The following is a 16,180-nucleotide window of genomic DNA, read 5'->3' as shown; positions in this document are numbered from 1 at the left end:
TTGGAATTCTGTCACAGAGAGCGGTGAAGGCTGGGTCATTGAGTATATTCAAGGCTGATTTAGGCAGATTTTTGATCGACAAGTAAGTCAAGGGTCATGGGGGACAGGCAGGAAAATGGAGTTAAGGTCACAATCAGATCAGCCATGATCCTATTGAATAGCGGAGCAGGCTTGAGGGGCCGAATGGTCTATTAATGTCCTATTTCTTATGTTTTTATGGCCCACCGCATTCCCCAGCTCCAGGTCCAGCAATGTCTCCTTCCTAACTGGAATATAGCCCCCTCCTAACCCTTTCCTCTAACATTATCCCAATTGATATTTGGGTTATTAAAGTCCATGAATATCACCACTGTATTGAGTCCTGCACATCTGATTTCCCTGCTGTCTCTCTCAATCTGGAGGCCTATAAAATATTCCTAGGAGTGCAATCATCCCTATTTTGCTTCTGAACTCTAACCAAATGGATTCAGCCTAAGCCTCAAGGACATTCCCCCCACCCCCTTCCCGATGCCTTCACAGATCATTGCTGCCACCCCACCTTCCTTTTATTTTCCTTCTCTATCTTTTCTCAACACTTTATATCCTTGAACAGTCCCAAACAGCCATTTGGGCTTACAGGTCACTGGCCTTATTCACCACCACTTTTGAGAGTTCACCTGCGTGCATTCTAACCTTGCCTTTGTATTCCTCGTAGTCTTTCCTCATCTGCTCCCATCAAATATGGTCCTATTTCTTCCTCGTTCAGGCCTAATACCCAGCTACAGGTTTACAGCGTTTTCTGTCCAGAGGACAGAGAGAGACACTCACCCGAACTCCAGTCCCATCCCTTGTGCCAGTTCACCTTGCAGGTGTGATCGTCCCGACAGTCAGTCCACCATTCCTCACAGTCCGTCTTACAGATTGGGACATCGATAATCCGTTCCTTCCGCCAAGACTGGTCAACCTGCCACCCAAGCAGAAACATGACAGGTCATTGTGAGAGACAGAGAGAGAGAGGGGGGCCAGAGAGAGAGAGGGGGGCCAGAGAGAGAGAGGGGGGCCAGAGAGAGAGAGGGGGGCCAGAGAGAGAGAGGGGGGCCAGAGAAAGAGAGGGGGGCCAGAGAGAGAGAGGGGGGGGGGGCAGAGAGAGAGAGAGGGGGGCAGAGAGAGAGAGGGGGGCCAGAGAGAGAGAGGGGGGCCAGAGAAAGAGAGGGGGGCCAGAGAGAGAGAGGGGGGGGGGGCAGAGAGAGAGAGGGGGGCAGAGAGAGAGAGGGGGGCCAGAGAGAGAGAGGGGGGCCAGAGAGAGAGAGGGGGGCCAGAGAGAGAGAGGGGGGCCAGAGAAAGAGAGGGGGGCCAGAGAGAGAGAGAGGGGGGCCAGAGAGAGAGAGGGGGGCCAGAGAGAGAGAGAGGGGGGCCAGAGAGAGAGAGGGGGGGGCCAGAGAGAGAGAGAGGGGGGCCAGAGAGAGAGAGAGGGGCCAGAGAGAGAGAGAGGGGGGCCAGAGAGAGAGAGGGGGGCCAGAGAGAGAGAGGGGGGGGCCAGAGAGAGAGAGGGGCGGGCCAGAGAGAGAGAGGGGGGGGCCAGAGAGAGAGAGGGGGGGGCCAGAGAGAGAGAGGGGGGCCAGAGAGAGAGAGGGGGGGCAGAGAGAGAGAGGGAGGGGCAGAGAGAGAGAGAGGGGGGCAGAGAGAGAGTGGGGGGCAGAGAGAGAGAGAGGGGGGGCAGAGAGAGAGAGGGGGCAGAGAGAGAAATGGGGGCAGAGAGAGAGAGGGGGTAGAGAGAGAGAGGGGGCAGAGAGAGAAATGGGGGCAGAGAGAGAGAGGGGGGCAGAGAGAGAGAGGGGGTAGAGAGAGAGAGGGGGTAGAGAGAGAGAGGGGGCAGAGAGAGAAATGGGGGCAGAGAGAGAGAGGGGGGCAGAGAGAGAGAGAGGGGGGGCAGAGAGAGAAATGGGGGCAGAGAGAGAGAGGGGGGCAGAGAGAGAGAGAGAGGGGGCAGAGAGAGAAAGGGGGGGCCGAGAGAGAAAGGAGGGGCAGAGAGAGAGAGAGGGGGGGCAGAGAGAGAGAAAGGGAGGACAGAGAGAGAGAGAGAGAGGGGACAGAGAGAGAGAGAGGGGGGGGCAGAGAGAGAGATAGAATCAGTTTTGAGAATCAGCCAAAGGTGGTAGCTGCTTTCCCCACACGTGCATCAAGAGATAATTTCTCTGTCACTGTGAATGAGGTAGCAGAATTTTTAACCAGGCTGTTACTTAGTGGACTCTTGACACCTATAGTCAGAGAGAACAAGTTACAGGTATGGGAGAGATGGTTATAGCGAGCAAAGACACATGGACCTTGTAACTCAGTTGTAAGTGAGAGTACATAGCCAAATGGTCAATATTTTTGGTATTCCAACAAACTACCTCCATCAACATTCTTATATTGCTTGCATATTCCTGTAAATCAGCCCTATGTAATATGATTTGGATTGAATATCAGTAACACGAAAAATTAAACTAAAATCCATCTTGGCCAAACAGGTATAAATCACAAAATCTTAACACTTCTTCCTCCAGTCATACCTCAAATCACTCCCAATTGGCATAACACCGTTCAATTGAACAGCTACCCAACACAGTTAGATAGAGTAAAGCTCCCTCTACACTGTCCCCATCAAACACTCCCAGGACAGGTACAGCACAGGGTTAGATAGAGTAAAGTTCCCTCTACACTGCCCCCATAAAACACTCCCAGGACAGGTACAGCACGGGGTTAGATACAGAGTAAAGCTCCCTCTACACTGTCCCCATCAAACACTCCCAGGGCAGGTACAGCACGGGGTTAGATACAGAGTAAAGCTCCCTCTACACTGTCCCCATCAAACACTCCCAGGACAGGTACAGCACGGGGTTAGATAGAGTAAAGTTCCCTCTACACTGCCCCCATAAAACACTCCCAGGACAGGTACAGCACGGGGTTAGATACAGAGTAAAGCTCCCTCTACACTGTCCCCACACTCCCAGGGCAGGTACAGCACGGGGTTAGATACAGAGTAAAGCTCCCTCTACACTGACCCCATCAAACACTTCCAGGACAGGTACAGCACAGGGTTAGATAGAGTAAAGCTCCCTCTACACTGTCCCCATCAAACACTCCCAGGGCAGGTACAGCACGGGGTTAGATACAGAGTAAAGCTCCCTCTACACTGTCCCCATCAAACACTCCCAGGGCAGGTACAGCACGGGGTTAGATACAGAGTAAAACTCCCAACACTGTCCCCATAAAACACTCCCAGGGCAGGTACAGCATGGGGTTAGATACAGAGTAAAGCTCCCTCTACACCGTCCCCATCAAACACTCCCAGGACAGGTACAGCATACGTTGATGAAACTCCCTCTTTAAATCCCAGAGCTATCTGATTTCTGAATAATTACCCAATGCATCACATCACAGGGCAGCACTGCTCACCTGTACTATCCAAGGACCCAAGTTGGGGGAACATTCGTACAAGCAGGTGTCCTGGATAAAATGTCTCTTGCATTTTTCTGTCATGGTGCCACAGTGATTCCAGTTGAAGTTGTAGAGATTGGAAATGTCGTTGTGTGCCTCCACGGTAATATTGGCTGTACAACAGGCATTGTTTCTCCAAGGTTTACACTGCACATAACAAATACAAGTCAGTAACAAAAGATTAAAGGACATACAGTTCCCACTTAGCACTTAGATCTTTTATCAAGATATAACTCTACCCATAAAAGATCCCACAAAGCACTCCATCAAAGAACAGGGGAAGTGCTCAACTCAGAGACTGAAGCTCCATGATTCCAGGCTGACACTTCCAAGTGCAGTACCAAGGGAGCCCTGCACTGTCGGAGGTGCTAGCTTTCAAATGAGATGTTTAACCCGAGGCTCCGTCTGCCCTCCCTGGTAGATCTAGAAGTTCCCACAGTCACGATTTCGAAGAAGAGCAGGGAGGGTTCTCTCTGGTGCCTCGGCCAATATTTATCCCTCAATCATCATCAAATCAGATATATCTGGCCAGTATCTCATTGCTGTTCGTGGGATCTTGCTGTGTACAAACTGACTACTTTGTTTCCCACACTATAACATGTGACCACAGTTCAAATGTACTTCACGGGCTGTAAAGTGTGTTTTGCAACATCCTGAGGTCAGGAACGGTACTCTGGAAACACAAGTCCCTTTGTATTATGGAGTCAGCTTTGGCTGTTATGAGGCTTACAATGAGTTATTAACAATGTCTGTTTTTTTCTTTAAAAAGAGGGCCCTCCACGTATCTCACTATTCTTCTTGTAATGCTTTCTCGGGATGTGGGCACCATTTATTATCCAGTTGTCTATCTTTTATACAGCCAAAGGTTTGCTAGAGCACTTCAGAGGGCGGTCTAGGGTCAACCAGATTGGTATGGGGACTGGAGGCATGAAGTCACACATAAAATCCCTACAGGGCTTGACAGGGTAGATGCTAACAGACCACGTTCCCCCTGGCTGGAGAGTAGAGAGTAGGTCACAGTCTCAGGATACAGAACTGTCCATTTCGGACTGAGATGAGGAGGTATTTCTTCACTCAGAGGATCGTCTCTGGAATTCTTTACTCCAGAGAGCTGTGGATGCTCGGTCCTTGAGTCTATTCAAGGCACTGAGGGAATTAAGGAATATGGGGATAGGACAGGGAAAGTGGAGGTGAAATTGAAGATCGGCTGCAATCTTATTGAATGGCAGAACAGGTTCAAGGGGCCGAATGGCCTACCCCTGTTTCTCATGATCTTATAAAATTCTTTCATGGGGTGTGGGCATCACTGGCAAGACCAGCATTTGTTGCCCACCCCTTATTGCCTTGGAACTGAGTGTCTGGCTTGGCCATTTCAGGGGGGCAGTTCAGAGTCAACCACATTTGCTGTGGGTCTGGAGTCACATGTAGGCCAGACCAGGTAAGGACAGCAGATTTCCTTCCCTAAAGGACATTAGTGAACCAGATGAGTTCTGGGATTAGATGGGAGTGTGGAAATCGAAACACAAGATGATCAGCCATGATCTTATTGAATGGCGGAGCAGGCTCGAGGGGCCGAATGTTTCATGGTCACCATTAGACTAGCTTTTTAATTCTAGATTTATTAATTAAATTTAAATTCCACCAGCTGCCTTGGCCCCAGAACATTAGCCTGAACCGCTGGACATTATCACTATGCCACCATTCCCCCAGTAACTTTGGACATATGATTCCCAAATCTCCCCATCGCTGGGGGTTTTCCTTGCCTCGTGTCTGGGTCTGTTGTTGATTCATTGATAAAGATTGATTGGCCAAGCTCTTAGTCCTATCCTAACACCTCCCTACCTCTCTAACCTCCTACAACCCTCCAAAATATCCACGCTCCTCCAATTCTACCTCTTGCACATGCCTTATTTTAATCATCCCACCATTGGTGGCCAAGATCTGGAATTCCCTCCCTAAGCCTCTCCATCTCTCCTGCTTCCTTTAAGACGCTCCTTAAAACCAACCTCTTTGACCGGCCCTATCCTAGTATCTCACCTGACTGGGTATCAAATTTTGTTTGATAATGCTCATGTGTGGGGGCCTCAAGATGTTTCACCACGTTCAAGGCGCTATACAAATTCAAGATTTCATTGTTGAACACTGCAATTAGTCAACAGCTGCATTATCTTTGCATTGGGTGGCTACCGATATGGGAGAAGGTCAACCAAATGAAACTTGGGAGTTTTGTTTATCCAGCAATCTCTATGCAAGATCAATAGTTTCTGGGATAGTGAGGGCCTGCAATGTGTGAGGGAAATACCCGTTAAAACTGGGTGCAAACAGTCAGAAGGGTTAGGGAACATCTTCCAAAAGAACACAACACCCACCAGAATGGTACCGTCCTCTTGCTAGTTTAATATTAACACACTGGTCCCAGATATGAAGATTCGAGCAACATCAAAGTCAGCACAATTTACAGGGCTTGACGTCGTATTTATTACCGTCCGATTGCAAAAGCTGAAGAGAGTAGATTAACCTTGCTGAAATATAAAGTTAAGATGCTGGTGCCAAGGTCACCCTTATCAGCTTGTTAAATCACATTCACAGACAACACAGGGGCCAAGTCCAGATTAAAATGTGAGGGGGGGGCGGGGAAACAGGGAAGGGACTGGGAAAGGAGAAGAAGGAAAAGTTGAACAAACAGATCCGATATTGTCCAACATTCTCTACTCCTGGGCAGGAGTGTGAAACCTGAGCTACAAACATGCCAGCCAGGACCTAGCCTTCAGTCTCAAAACAAAAACAGAATTACCTGGAAAAACTCAGCAGGTCTGGCAGCATCTGCGGAGATGAGCATAGTTAACCTTTCGAGTCCGAATGACCCTTCAAAAGAACTAAGTAAAAATAGAAGAGAGGTAAAATATAAGCTGGTTCAAGCGGTGGGGGGGGGAACAAGTAGAGCCAGTGATAGGTGGAGATAACCATAAGATGTCAAAGACAAAAGGACAAAGAGGAGTTGAAGGTGGTGATATTATCTAAGGAATGTGCTAATTAAGGGTAGAAAACAGGACAAGCGAGGTACAGATAGCCCTAGTGGGGGTGGGATGGGGGGAAGGGATTGAAATAGGCTAAAAGGTAGAGATAAAACAATGGATGGAAATACATTTAAAAATAATGGAAATAGATGGGAAAAGAAAAATCTATCTAAATTATTGGGGAAAAAAAGGGGGGGATATCGGAAAGGGGGTGGGGATGGAGGAGAGAGTTCTTGATCAGACTTGCTGAGTTTTTCCAGGTATTTTTGTTTTTGTTTTGGATTTCCAGCATCCGCAGTTTTTTGCTTTTATCTGAGAATTTCAGCATTGTCCTCTGAGCCCCAAAACCACAAAGGTTTGGAGGGACAGGCCAGAGCCAGAGGCCATCAACATAAGACAGTCACTAATAAATCCAGCCGGGAATTCGGGAGAAACGTCTTTACCCAGAGAGTGGGGAGAATGTGGAACTCAGCTCCCACGGGGAGTGGCTGAGGTGAATAATGTTGAAGGGGGTGGGGGAAAGCTGGATAAACACACAAGGGAGAAAGGAATAGAAGGACATGGTGATGGGGCTGAGATGAAGAGGAGGTTCGAGGGGAACTGATCAATTCAGCCTGTTTCTGTGCTAAGGAGTCCACAGAAAGCAATGCTTTTTTTAAAAAAAAATTCTCTCATGGGATGCAGGCATCACTGGCAAGGCCAGCGCTTGTTGCCCATCCCCAATTGAGTGGCTCGCTGGGGTCAATACGGAGGCAAGTCAGAGTCAGCCACATTGCTGTGGGTCCGGACCAGGTAAGGATAGCAGATTTCCTTTCCTAAAGGACACTGCTTGCCACAGAAGCAGCTCCCAGACAGGAACCCTGGACCCTCAGAATAAAAGTCTGATGCTCTACCAACTGGGCCACCCAGGCTCCAAAGAAATGACGTTAGTGAACCAGATGGGGGTTGTTGCAACAATCCACGGTAGTTTCATGGTCACTTTTCCAGACTTTGTTAATTGAGTTTAAATTCCGCGTGGTGAGGTTTGAATCTGTGTCCCCAGCATTAGCCTGGACCTATGGATTACCAGTGCACTGACATTACCACTACACCACTGTCACCCCTGTAATTAAGTAGCAATGCAGTGATGTATTTAAGTTGATTAAAGGAGTTGATAAGTGGGGGGGGGGAAAGAGAAACTATTTCCTCTGGTGCAGGGAGTCCAGAACGAGAAGGAATAACCTTAAAATTACAGCCAGACCGTTCATGGTGGTTATTAGAAATCTGGAGTCCTCTCCCCCAAAAAAGCTGTGCAGGTTGGGGGCGAGACTTAAGACTAAGATTGGCAGGTGCTTCTTTGCGGATGGTCTGAAGTGATATGGAATCAAGCTGGGCAGATGGAGTTAAGTTGCACATCAGCCATGATTGAACTGAAAGCAGAACTGACTCAAGGGGCTGAATGGCCTCTTCCTGTTCCTTTGTCAGGAGGAAAATTAGCAGTTCTGCCACCAGGTCATCGTAGACTAATTCCATGCTGCAAAGTTCAGGTATGGGGTCAGGTTTGGAGTCAACAGCGATGCCCTTCACAGTCAAATTGCCCTTCCATGCTCGCACAAAGAATGGCCACTTGGAAGACGGACCCAGTGGTTGCACCAGGGAGCAAGACTGCAAACTGGCACACGGTCCAGCAACGCCTGAGCTGAAAAATTCTGTTCCTGATTTTCAAGGCCCTCCATGTCCTCTCTCCTTCCCTATCTCTGGAATCTCATCCAGCCCCACAACTCCCCCACCATCTCTGTGCTCCTCCAGTTCCAGTCTCTCTCTCTCTCGAGCATCCCCCATTTTAATCACTCCACTAATGGCAGCCGTGCCTCCAATTGTCTGGATCCTAAAAGCTCTGGAAGTCCCCTCTTTGCCTCTCTCCCCTACTCCTTAAAATCCTTGTCCTCCTTTCACTTAGTTTTTGGTCACCTGTCTGAATATCTCATGTGGCTCAGTGTCAAACTGCTTCTGACTCCGGCTCCTGTGAAGCGCTCGGGGACGTTTTACTGTGTTAAGAGCGCTATATAAATGCAAACTGTTGTTGAGGGGCAGAGGAACCGAAGAACATTAAAGTGGGGTTCATGACCCCCGTACTACCACCCTTTCACACTACCTATTGCCAGACCTAGAACATCGAGTCAGGGACAGAGGCACCGAACGTAACTCAGAAGTGGGTGGGGGTAGGGGGGGGGTGGAGGTATAAAAGCAAATGCCTGGCCTGTCCTCTTGCCTACATGTTACCTGTCTGTAGAGATCCCCCTCGGATCCTGGCTTCGTTTTGTGATGTTTCGCGTCCATGCAAATGTTGAGGATATCCTTGGCTGCCGTCATAGTAAGAGTCAGTCCCAAAGCTAACAGCCACAGCATCTTCCTGCACAGGAGTAAGCAGGAGCAAACAAGTGAGTTCGAGAAGTAAACGGGAAACAGCAGCATCCATAATACATTCCAAAATACTGAAAAACAGAAAATGCCGGAAAACACTCAGCTGGTCAGGCTGCACCAACACCTTGCATTTATTTAGTCGTTTTAACCCGATAAAACATCCCAAGGAGCTGAAGCAATTATCAAACAAAATTTTGACACCGGGTCACATACGGAGATATTAGGGACAGGCGACCAAAAGCTCGGTCCACCATTCGATAGGATCACGGTCGATCTGATGTGGCCTCAACTCAGCCTTGAATATATTCAATGACCCAGATTCCACTGCTCTTTGGGGGAGAGAATCCCACAGATTAACGATCTTCTGAGAGAAGAAATTCCTCCTTATCTCCATCCCAGATGGGAGACTCCTTGTCTTTAAACTGCGCCCCTCCCCGCCTCCGTAGAGGAGGAGTGTGAACATCGGAGGGGTAAATACTGTGAAAGAGGGGATATTCGTGGTTTTAATGTCTTTGAAAAGCGGTTAAGTCACTTGGGCCAGGATGAAAAGTATCCCAGGCTGGTCAGAGAAACAGGAGGAAATAGCGGAGGTTCTGAAAATCATCTTCCCAATCTTCTCTGGCTACAGGTGAGGTGCCAGGCAGTTAATACTGCATCATTGTTTAAAAAGGGGGCGGGGGGGGGGGAAGGGATAAACTGAGTGAATCTAGGCCAGTCAGCCTCACCCCACCAGCAAACGTTTGGGAAAAAAATTCAGGCACGATACTACTCGTCATTTTAGAAAGACGTGGGATTAATCAAGAACAGACAGCACGGGTCTGTGAAGAAAAGGTTATGTCCGGCTTGTTTGATTGAGTTTTTAAGGGGGTACAAAGAGGGTTGGGTCTTATGAGGGTGGAGCATTTAACGTAGTCTAGAGATGGGTTTTAGCGAGGCTTTTTGACAAGGTCCCATATGACAGGCTAGTCATGAAAGTAAAAGCCCATTGGGATCCAATCAAAAGTGACGAGCTGGATCCAAAATTGGCTCAGCGGCTGGAAGCAAATGGTCAGGGTCAATGCGTGTTTTTGTGACTGGGTGGGGGCTGTTTACAGTGGGGCTCCACAGGCCTCAGCACCGGTTCCTTTGCTTTTCAGGGATTATAGATCAAAGATTCAGAATAAAATATAAAGGGGCAATACAAAAATTGGCGGCGCGGTCAAAGGCAAGGAAGAAAGCTGCGGGCTGCGGGAAGATTTCAAAGCACTTGGAAAGGGGGCAGAAAAGTGATAAAAGGAATTTAATCTGGAGAAGTGGGAGAGATAATGGACTTGGGAAGGTCAAGCAAGGCAAAGGAATCCACAATAAATGATGGGACGCTGAAGTGTAGAGGGGAACAGAGGGATCTTGGATTGAATGTTCATAGATCCCTGAAGGCAGCAGAACAGATAAATACGGTGGTCAAGAGGGCTTCTTTCTTTCTTTTATTAGCCGAGGCATAGAATATAAGAGCAGGAAGGTTATGCTGGAACTGTATAAAACACCATGACCCAGAACTTCTGTTCTGGGGGTAGGTCGTACCCCGGAGGTAACCCAAAAGATGCGCTGTGGGACTCCCCCTGAAAAAAGACCCCATGCAGCTTCTGAGGGGCAATTACCCTGCACGAGGAACCCTTCAAACCCCTGATTTTAACAGGAGATCGGATAGTTCTGACTATTTTAGCAGAATAGTTACCCAGGAAACGTTAGAAGAATTAAACCCACTTCTAACTCCTGGGAAACTATACTCCTGACCCCCTGGCTCCCCATTGGAACCCCCCCACAACCCTCCCAACACCCAAGGATTAGTCCCCAACCACCTTACCCCCACCACCCACACCACCCTACTTACCCTCCACCCCCACCAGCTCCCTCCCCACCGACTCACCCTCCCCAATACCTCCCCATCCCCCCAGCCCCTGAATACACCCCCCACCACCCTCCCCCCGCCCCTTGGATACCTTCTCTCCCCACCCCCTCCCCCCGACCCCCCCACCAACTCCCCAGATGCCTCCCCACCCCTGGCTCCCCACCCTCCTCCCCTCCCCAGACTTCACCCCACAAACCCCCGACCAAACTTACCTGGTTTAGAGAGGGCAGTGCCATAAAAAGCGGGGGGGTGTAACTTCAGCCCTACACTGACGGGGCTCCAGGAGCAGCTATGCTGCACGATTCTCAGCAGGCCTGGGTCAGAAGTCCGGGCGAGAAACGTGCAGTTCCAGACTTGGATGAGTTAAAAGGAGAGTAGCCATCCAACAGTGATTGCCACTCTCTGGATGTTCTGGGCCACTGCAGGGTGCAGCCAGAGGGATGACAGTTCTGGCCGTCAGATTTCAGGGAGGGTGTGATCACACCACGGAGAGAGTACAGATTGATGAGGATGGTGCCAGGAATGGAGAATTTTAATTCTGAGGAAAGATTGGATAGGCTTGCGCTGTTTTTATGGAGGGACCTTGATAAGTGTGGAGAGGCAAGAGTTTTTTCCCCTGAGCAGAGAGGTTAATAACCAGGGGGCAGAGAGGTTAATAACCAGGGGGCAGAGAGGTTAATAACCAGGGGGCAGAGAGGTTAATAACCAGGGGGCAGAGAGGTTAATAACCAGGGGGCAGAGTGTTAAACTCATTGGTAGAAGGATTCAATGTGATTTGAAGAGTAATTTTGTCACCCAGAGCTTACTGCCTGACAGAGTGTTGGAGGCAGAAACCCTCACCGCGTTTAAAAAGTACTCAAACATGCACTTGAAATGTTGTAACCTACAGGGCTACAGACCAAGGGCCAGAAAGTGGGATAATGCGGGATTGATATTTGTCAGCCAGAACAGAAATGATGGGCTGAACGGTTTCTTGGTGTATCATAAATGTCCATGATTCTGCCAACTTCACTCCATTAGATGATGATGAGCCCTTTATACAGTTACATTTTTTTTTAAATTGCTCCTTTGTTCACTAAAAGTCCAGACAAAAACACAGAGAGATTGTAAAGTTATGAACGCTTGACGCTCTGTGATATGTCTGCTCAGTAAAGACCTTGGCCGTGGACCGGTCTTTTGAGTGTCAGCCAGCACAGTCCCTGCAAATCTTTGTAAGCAAAGGAGCAGAAATCAACAACAAACTCAGTGCTATCTCTCCTGGAATTTGTATTCTTCAGGAACCCAAGGTGACGGCTATCAGTGATGGGAAAACACTTTTAATTATGAGCATTATAGAGTACAGAACAGCATTAGTTACAGAGTAAAGCTCCCTCTACACTGTCCCCATCAAACACTCCCAGGGCAGGTACATCACGGGGTTAGATACAGAGTAAAGCTCCCTCTACACTGTCCCCATCCAACACTCCCAGGACAGGTACAGCACGGGGTTAGATACAGAGTAAAGCTCCCTCTACACCGTCCCCATCAAACACTCCCAGGACAGGTACAGCACGGGGTTAGATACAGGGTAAAGCTCCCTCTACACTGTCCCCATCAAACACTCCCAAGACAGGTACAGCACAGCATTAGTTACAGAGTAAAGCTCCCTCTACACTGTCCCCATAAAACACTCCCAGGACAGGTACAGCACGGGGTTAGATACAGAGTAAAGCTCCCTCTACACTGTCCCCATCAAACACTCCCAGGACAGGTACAGCACGGGGTTAGATACAGAGTAAAGGTCCCTCTACACCGTCCCCATCAAACACTCTCAGGACAGGTACAGCACGGGGTTAGATACAGGGTAAAGCTCCCTCTACACTGTCCCCATCAAACACTCCCAGGACAGGTACAGCACGGGGTTAGATACAGAGTAAAGCTCCCTCTACACTGTCCCCATCAAACACTCCCAGGACAGGTACAGCACAGCATTAGTTACAGAGTAAAGCTCCCTCTACACTGTCCCCATAAAACACTCCCAGGACAGGTACAGCACGGGGTTAGACACAGAGTAAAGCTCCCTCTACACTGTCCCCATCAAACACTCCCAGGACAGGTACAGCACGGGGTTAGATACAGAGTAAAACTCCCTCTACACCGTCCCCATCAAACAGTCCCAGGACAGGTACAGCGCAGCATTAGTTACAGAGTAAAGCTCCCTCTACACTGTCCCCATCAAACACTCCCAGGACAGGTACAGGACGGGGTTAGATACAGAGTAAAGCTCCCTCTACACTGTCCCCATCAAACACTCTCAGGACAGGTACAGCACGGGGTTAGATACAGGGTAAAGCTCCCTCTACACTGTCCCCATCAAACACTCCCAGGACAGGTACAGCACGGGGTTAGATACAGAGTAAAGCTCCCTCTACACTGTCCCCATCAAACACTCCCAGGACAGGTACAGCACGGGGTTAGATACAGAGTAAAGCTCCCTCTATACAGACTTCTGACATTTCAGGGAGGAACAACAGGGCAGGAATGTAAAAAGCGTTAAGTGAAGGTTTGGTCAGAGAGATGCAATTTGAGAAAATTCAAGCAATAGGAGTGTGTCTAAATCACAGCCATTTCACAGAAAATAATCCAACAGAATAGACGGATGTATGTTGACAAATGAGCAAACAGACCTGGCGATATTTGCAGTCCCTGGAATGTTTTGAGTCAAATTCCTGACTTGCCCTCAGCACTTCCGGGCGGGAGGGAGCAGACAGCGTCTGGAACCCCTCCCGTGGCGAGCGAGAGCCCCTCCCGCGGCGAGCGAGAGCCCCTCCCGCGGCGAGCGAGAGCCCCTCCCGCGGCGAGCGAGAGCCCCTCCCGCGGCGAGCGAGAGCCCCTCCCGCGGCGAGCGAGAGCCCCTCCCGCGGCGAGCGAGAGCCCCTCCCGCGGCGAGCGAGAGCCCCTCCCCCGGCGAGCGAGAGCCCCTCCCCCGGCGAGCGAGAGCCCCTCCCCCGGCGAGAGCTCCTCCCGCGGCGAGAGCCCCTCCCGCGGCGAGCGAGAGCCCCTCCCCCAGCGAGAGCCCCTCCCCCAGCGAGAGCCCCTCCCGTGGCGAGAGCCCCTCCCCCAGCGAGCTCTACAATGCAGTTACTCAGTGTCTTCACGTACTAATCTTTACTCCCCACCAGTGCCTGTTAATGGCTTAAAAGCAAAAAACTGCGGAGGCTGGAAATCCAAAACAACAACAAAAATACCTGGAAAACTCAGCAGGTCTGGCAGCATCTGCGGAGAGGAGAACACAGTTCACGTTTCGAGTCCGAATAACCCTTCCACAGAATGGATATTGTTGTTAACAGCTTGTTATCTGAACACAAGTTCTCTTCCAATCACTCACTAAGTACATCTGAGGTACAAAGTACAAAAGCCATCGAACTTTCCATCAATTTAACAAGTTATTTATTCCAAATTCTTGGCCTCCTCCACAAACTGGATTAAACAAAGAGATATTCAAACCCATTGCCGCGTAAGTACTGAGTATTCTGATGGTTTTTTTTTCAATCTGATACACTCTCCTTTAATAACTTCCATTTATACGACAACTTTAAGGTAGGTGCTTCACAGGGGGATCAATGAGAAAGCTCCCAAGAGGAGAGACAAAGTCAATACATGTGCAGCCTGTTAGGAAACAAGTTGACAGGATATGGGAGAAAAGCCACAAGGAGAAATAAGGGACATGTGACCAGAAGCTGAGCGAGAGAGCGAGGGAGCGCGAGCGAGGGCGCGAGGGCGAGGGCGAGGGAGCGAGGGCGAGGGAGCGAGGGCGAGGGAGCGAGGGCGAGGGAGCGAGGGCGAGGGAGCGAGGGCGAGGGAGCGAGGGCGAGGGAGCGAGGGCGAGGGCGAGGGGGCGAGGGCGAGGCAGAGGGAGCGAGGTCGAGGGAGCGCACGCAAGAGAGAGAGCGAGGGCGCGCGCGGGAGAGGCGCGGGGGAGAGAGAGCGAGGGCGCGCGCGGGAGAGAGAGCGAGGGCGCGCGCGGGAGAGAGAGCGAGGGCGCGCGCGGGGAGAGAGAGCGAGGGCGCGCGCGGGAGAGAGAGCGAGGGCGCGCGCGGGAGAGAGAGCGAGGGCGCGCGCGGGAGAGAGAGCGAGGGCGCGCGCGGGAGAGAGAGCGAGGGCGCGCGCGGGAGAGAGAGAGGGCGCGCGCGGAGGAGAGCGAGGGCGCGCGCGGGAGAGAGAGCGAGGGCGCGCGCGGGAGAGAGAGCGAGGGCGCGCGCGGGAGAGAGAGCGAGGGCGCGCGCGGGAGAGAGAGCGAGGGCGCGCGCGGGAGAGAGAGCGAGGGCGCGCGCGGGAGAGAGAGCGAGGGCGCGCGCGGGAGAGAGAGCGAGGGCGCGCGCGGGAGAGAGAGCGAGGGCGCGCGCGGGAGAGAGAGCGAGGGCGCGCGCGGGAGAGAGAGCGAGGGCGCGCGCGGGAGAGAGAGCGAGGGCGCGCGCGGGAGAGAGAGCGAGGGCGCGCGCGGGAGAGAGAGCGAGGGCGCGCGCGGGAGAGAGAGCGAGGGCGCGCGCGGGAGAGAGAGCGAGGGCGCGCGCGGGAGAGAGAGCGAGGGCGCGCGCGGGAGAGAGAGCGAGGGCGCGCGCGGGAGAGAGAGCGAGGGCGCGCGCGGGAGAGAGAGCGAGGGCGCGCGCGGGAGAGAGAGCGAGGGCGCGCGCGGGAGAGAGAGCGAGGGCGCGCGCGGGAGAGAGAGCGAGGGCGCGCGCGGGAGAGAGAGCGAGGGCGCGCGCGGGAGAGAGAGCGAGGGCGCGCGCGGGAGAGAGAGCGAGGGCGCGCGCGGGAGAGAGAGCGAGGGCGCGCGCGGGAGAGAGAGCGAGGGCGCGCGCGGGAGAGAGAGCGAGGGCGCGCGCGGGAGAGAGAGCGAGGGCGCGCGCGGAGAGAGAGCGAGGGCGCGCGCGGGAGAGAGAGCGAGGGCGCGCGCGGGAGAGAGAGCGAGGGCGCGCGCGGGAGAGAGAGCGAGGGCGCGCGCGGGAGAGAGAGCGAGGGCGCGCGCGGGAGAGAGAGCGAGGGCGCGCGCGGGAGAGAGAGCGAGGGCGCGCGCGGGGAGAGAGCGAGGGTCCGCTCGGGAGAGAGAGCGATGGTCCGCGCGGGAGAGAGAGCGAGGGTCCGCGCGGGAGAGCGAGGGAGCGCGCGAGAGAGGGAGCGAGGGAGCGAGAGAGAGAGAGCGAGGGCGCACGCGAAAGAGGGTGCGAGGGAGCGAGAGAGAGGGAGCGAGGGAGCGCGCGAGAGAGGGAGTGAGTGAGCGAGAGAGAGGGAGCGAGGGAGTGCGAGAGTTTTCTGGTTGGGGCCCAGACAGCTCAATGCATGGCTGCCAGTGGTGTAGCAATGGAAATCAGGAATGTGCTGGAGGCGTGTGTGTTGTGTGAGTGAGTGTGAGTGTGAGTGTGTTAAAATTGGC

At 52.1% G+C, this 16,180-nt stretch overlaps 1 protein-coding gene across 2 annotated transcripts in view; it reads right to left on the bottom strand.

Moving 5' to 3' along the window:
• folr (folate receptor) overlaps nt 1-16,180 on the bottom strand; it is an 81,993-nt gene that overhangs the window by 4,170 nt on the left and 61,643 nt on the right. For both annotated transcript variants that reach the window (XM_078545007.1, XM_078545008.1), the window contains exons 2-4: nt 8,739-8,868; nt 3,418-3,606; nt 808-943 (exon numbers count right to left, since the gene is read on the bottom strand). In XM_078545007.1, the coding sequence (XP_078401133.1) occupies nt 808-943; nt 3,418-3,606; nt 8,739-8,868 (455 nt within the window). The remainder of the gene's footprint in view (nt 1-807; nt 944-3,417; nt 3,607-8,738; nt 8,869-16,180) is intronic.

Source organism: Cetorhinus maximus, chromosome 7, assembly GCF_964194155.1.
Source record: "Cetorhinus maximus chromosome 7, sCetMax3.hap1.1, whole genome shotgun sequence".
Lineage (NCBI taxonomy): Eukaryota > Metazoa > Chordata > Chondrichthyes > Lamniformes > Cetorhinidae > Cetorhinus > Cetorhinus maximus.
This window is presented reverse-complemented; position numbering and strand designations above follow the sequence as displayed.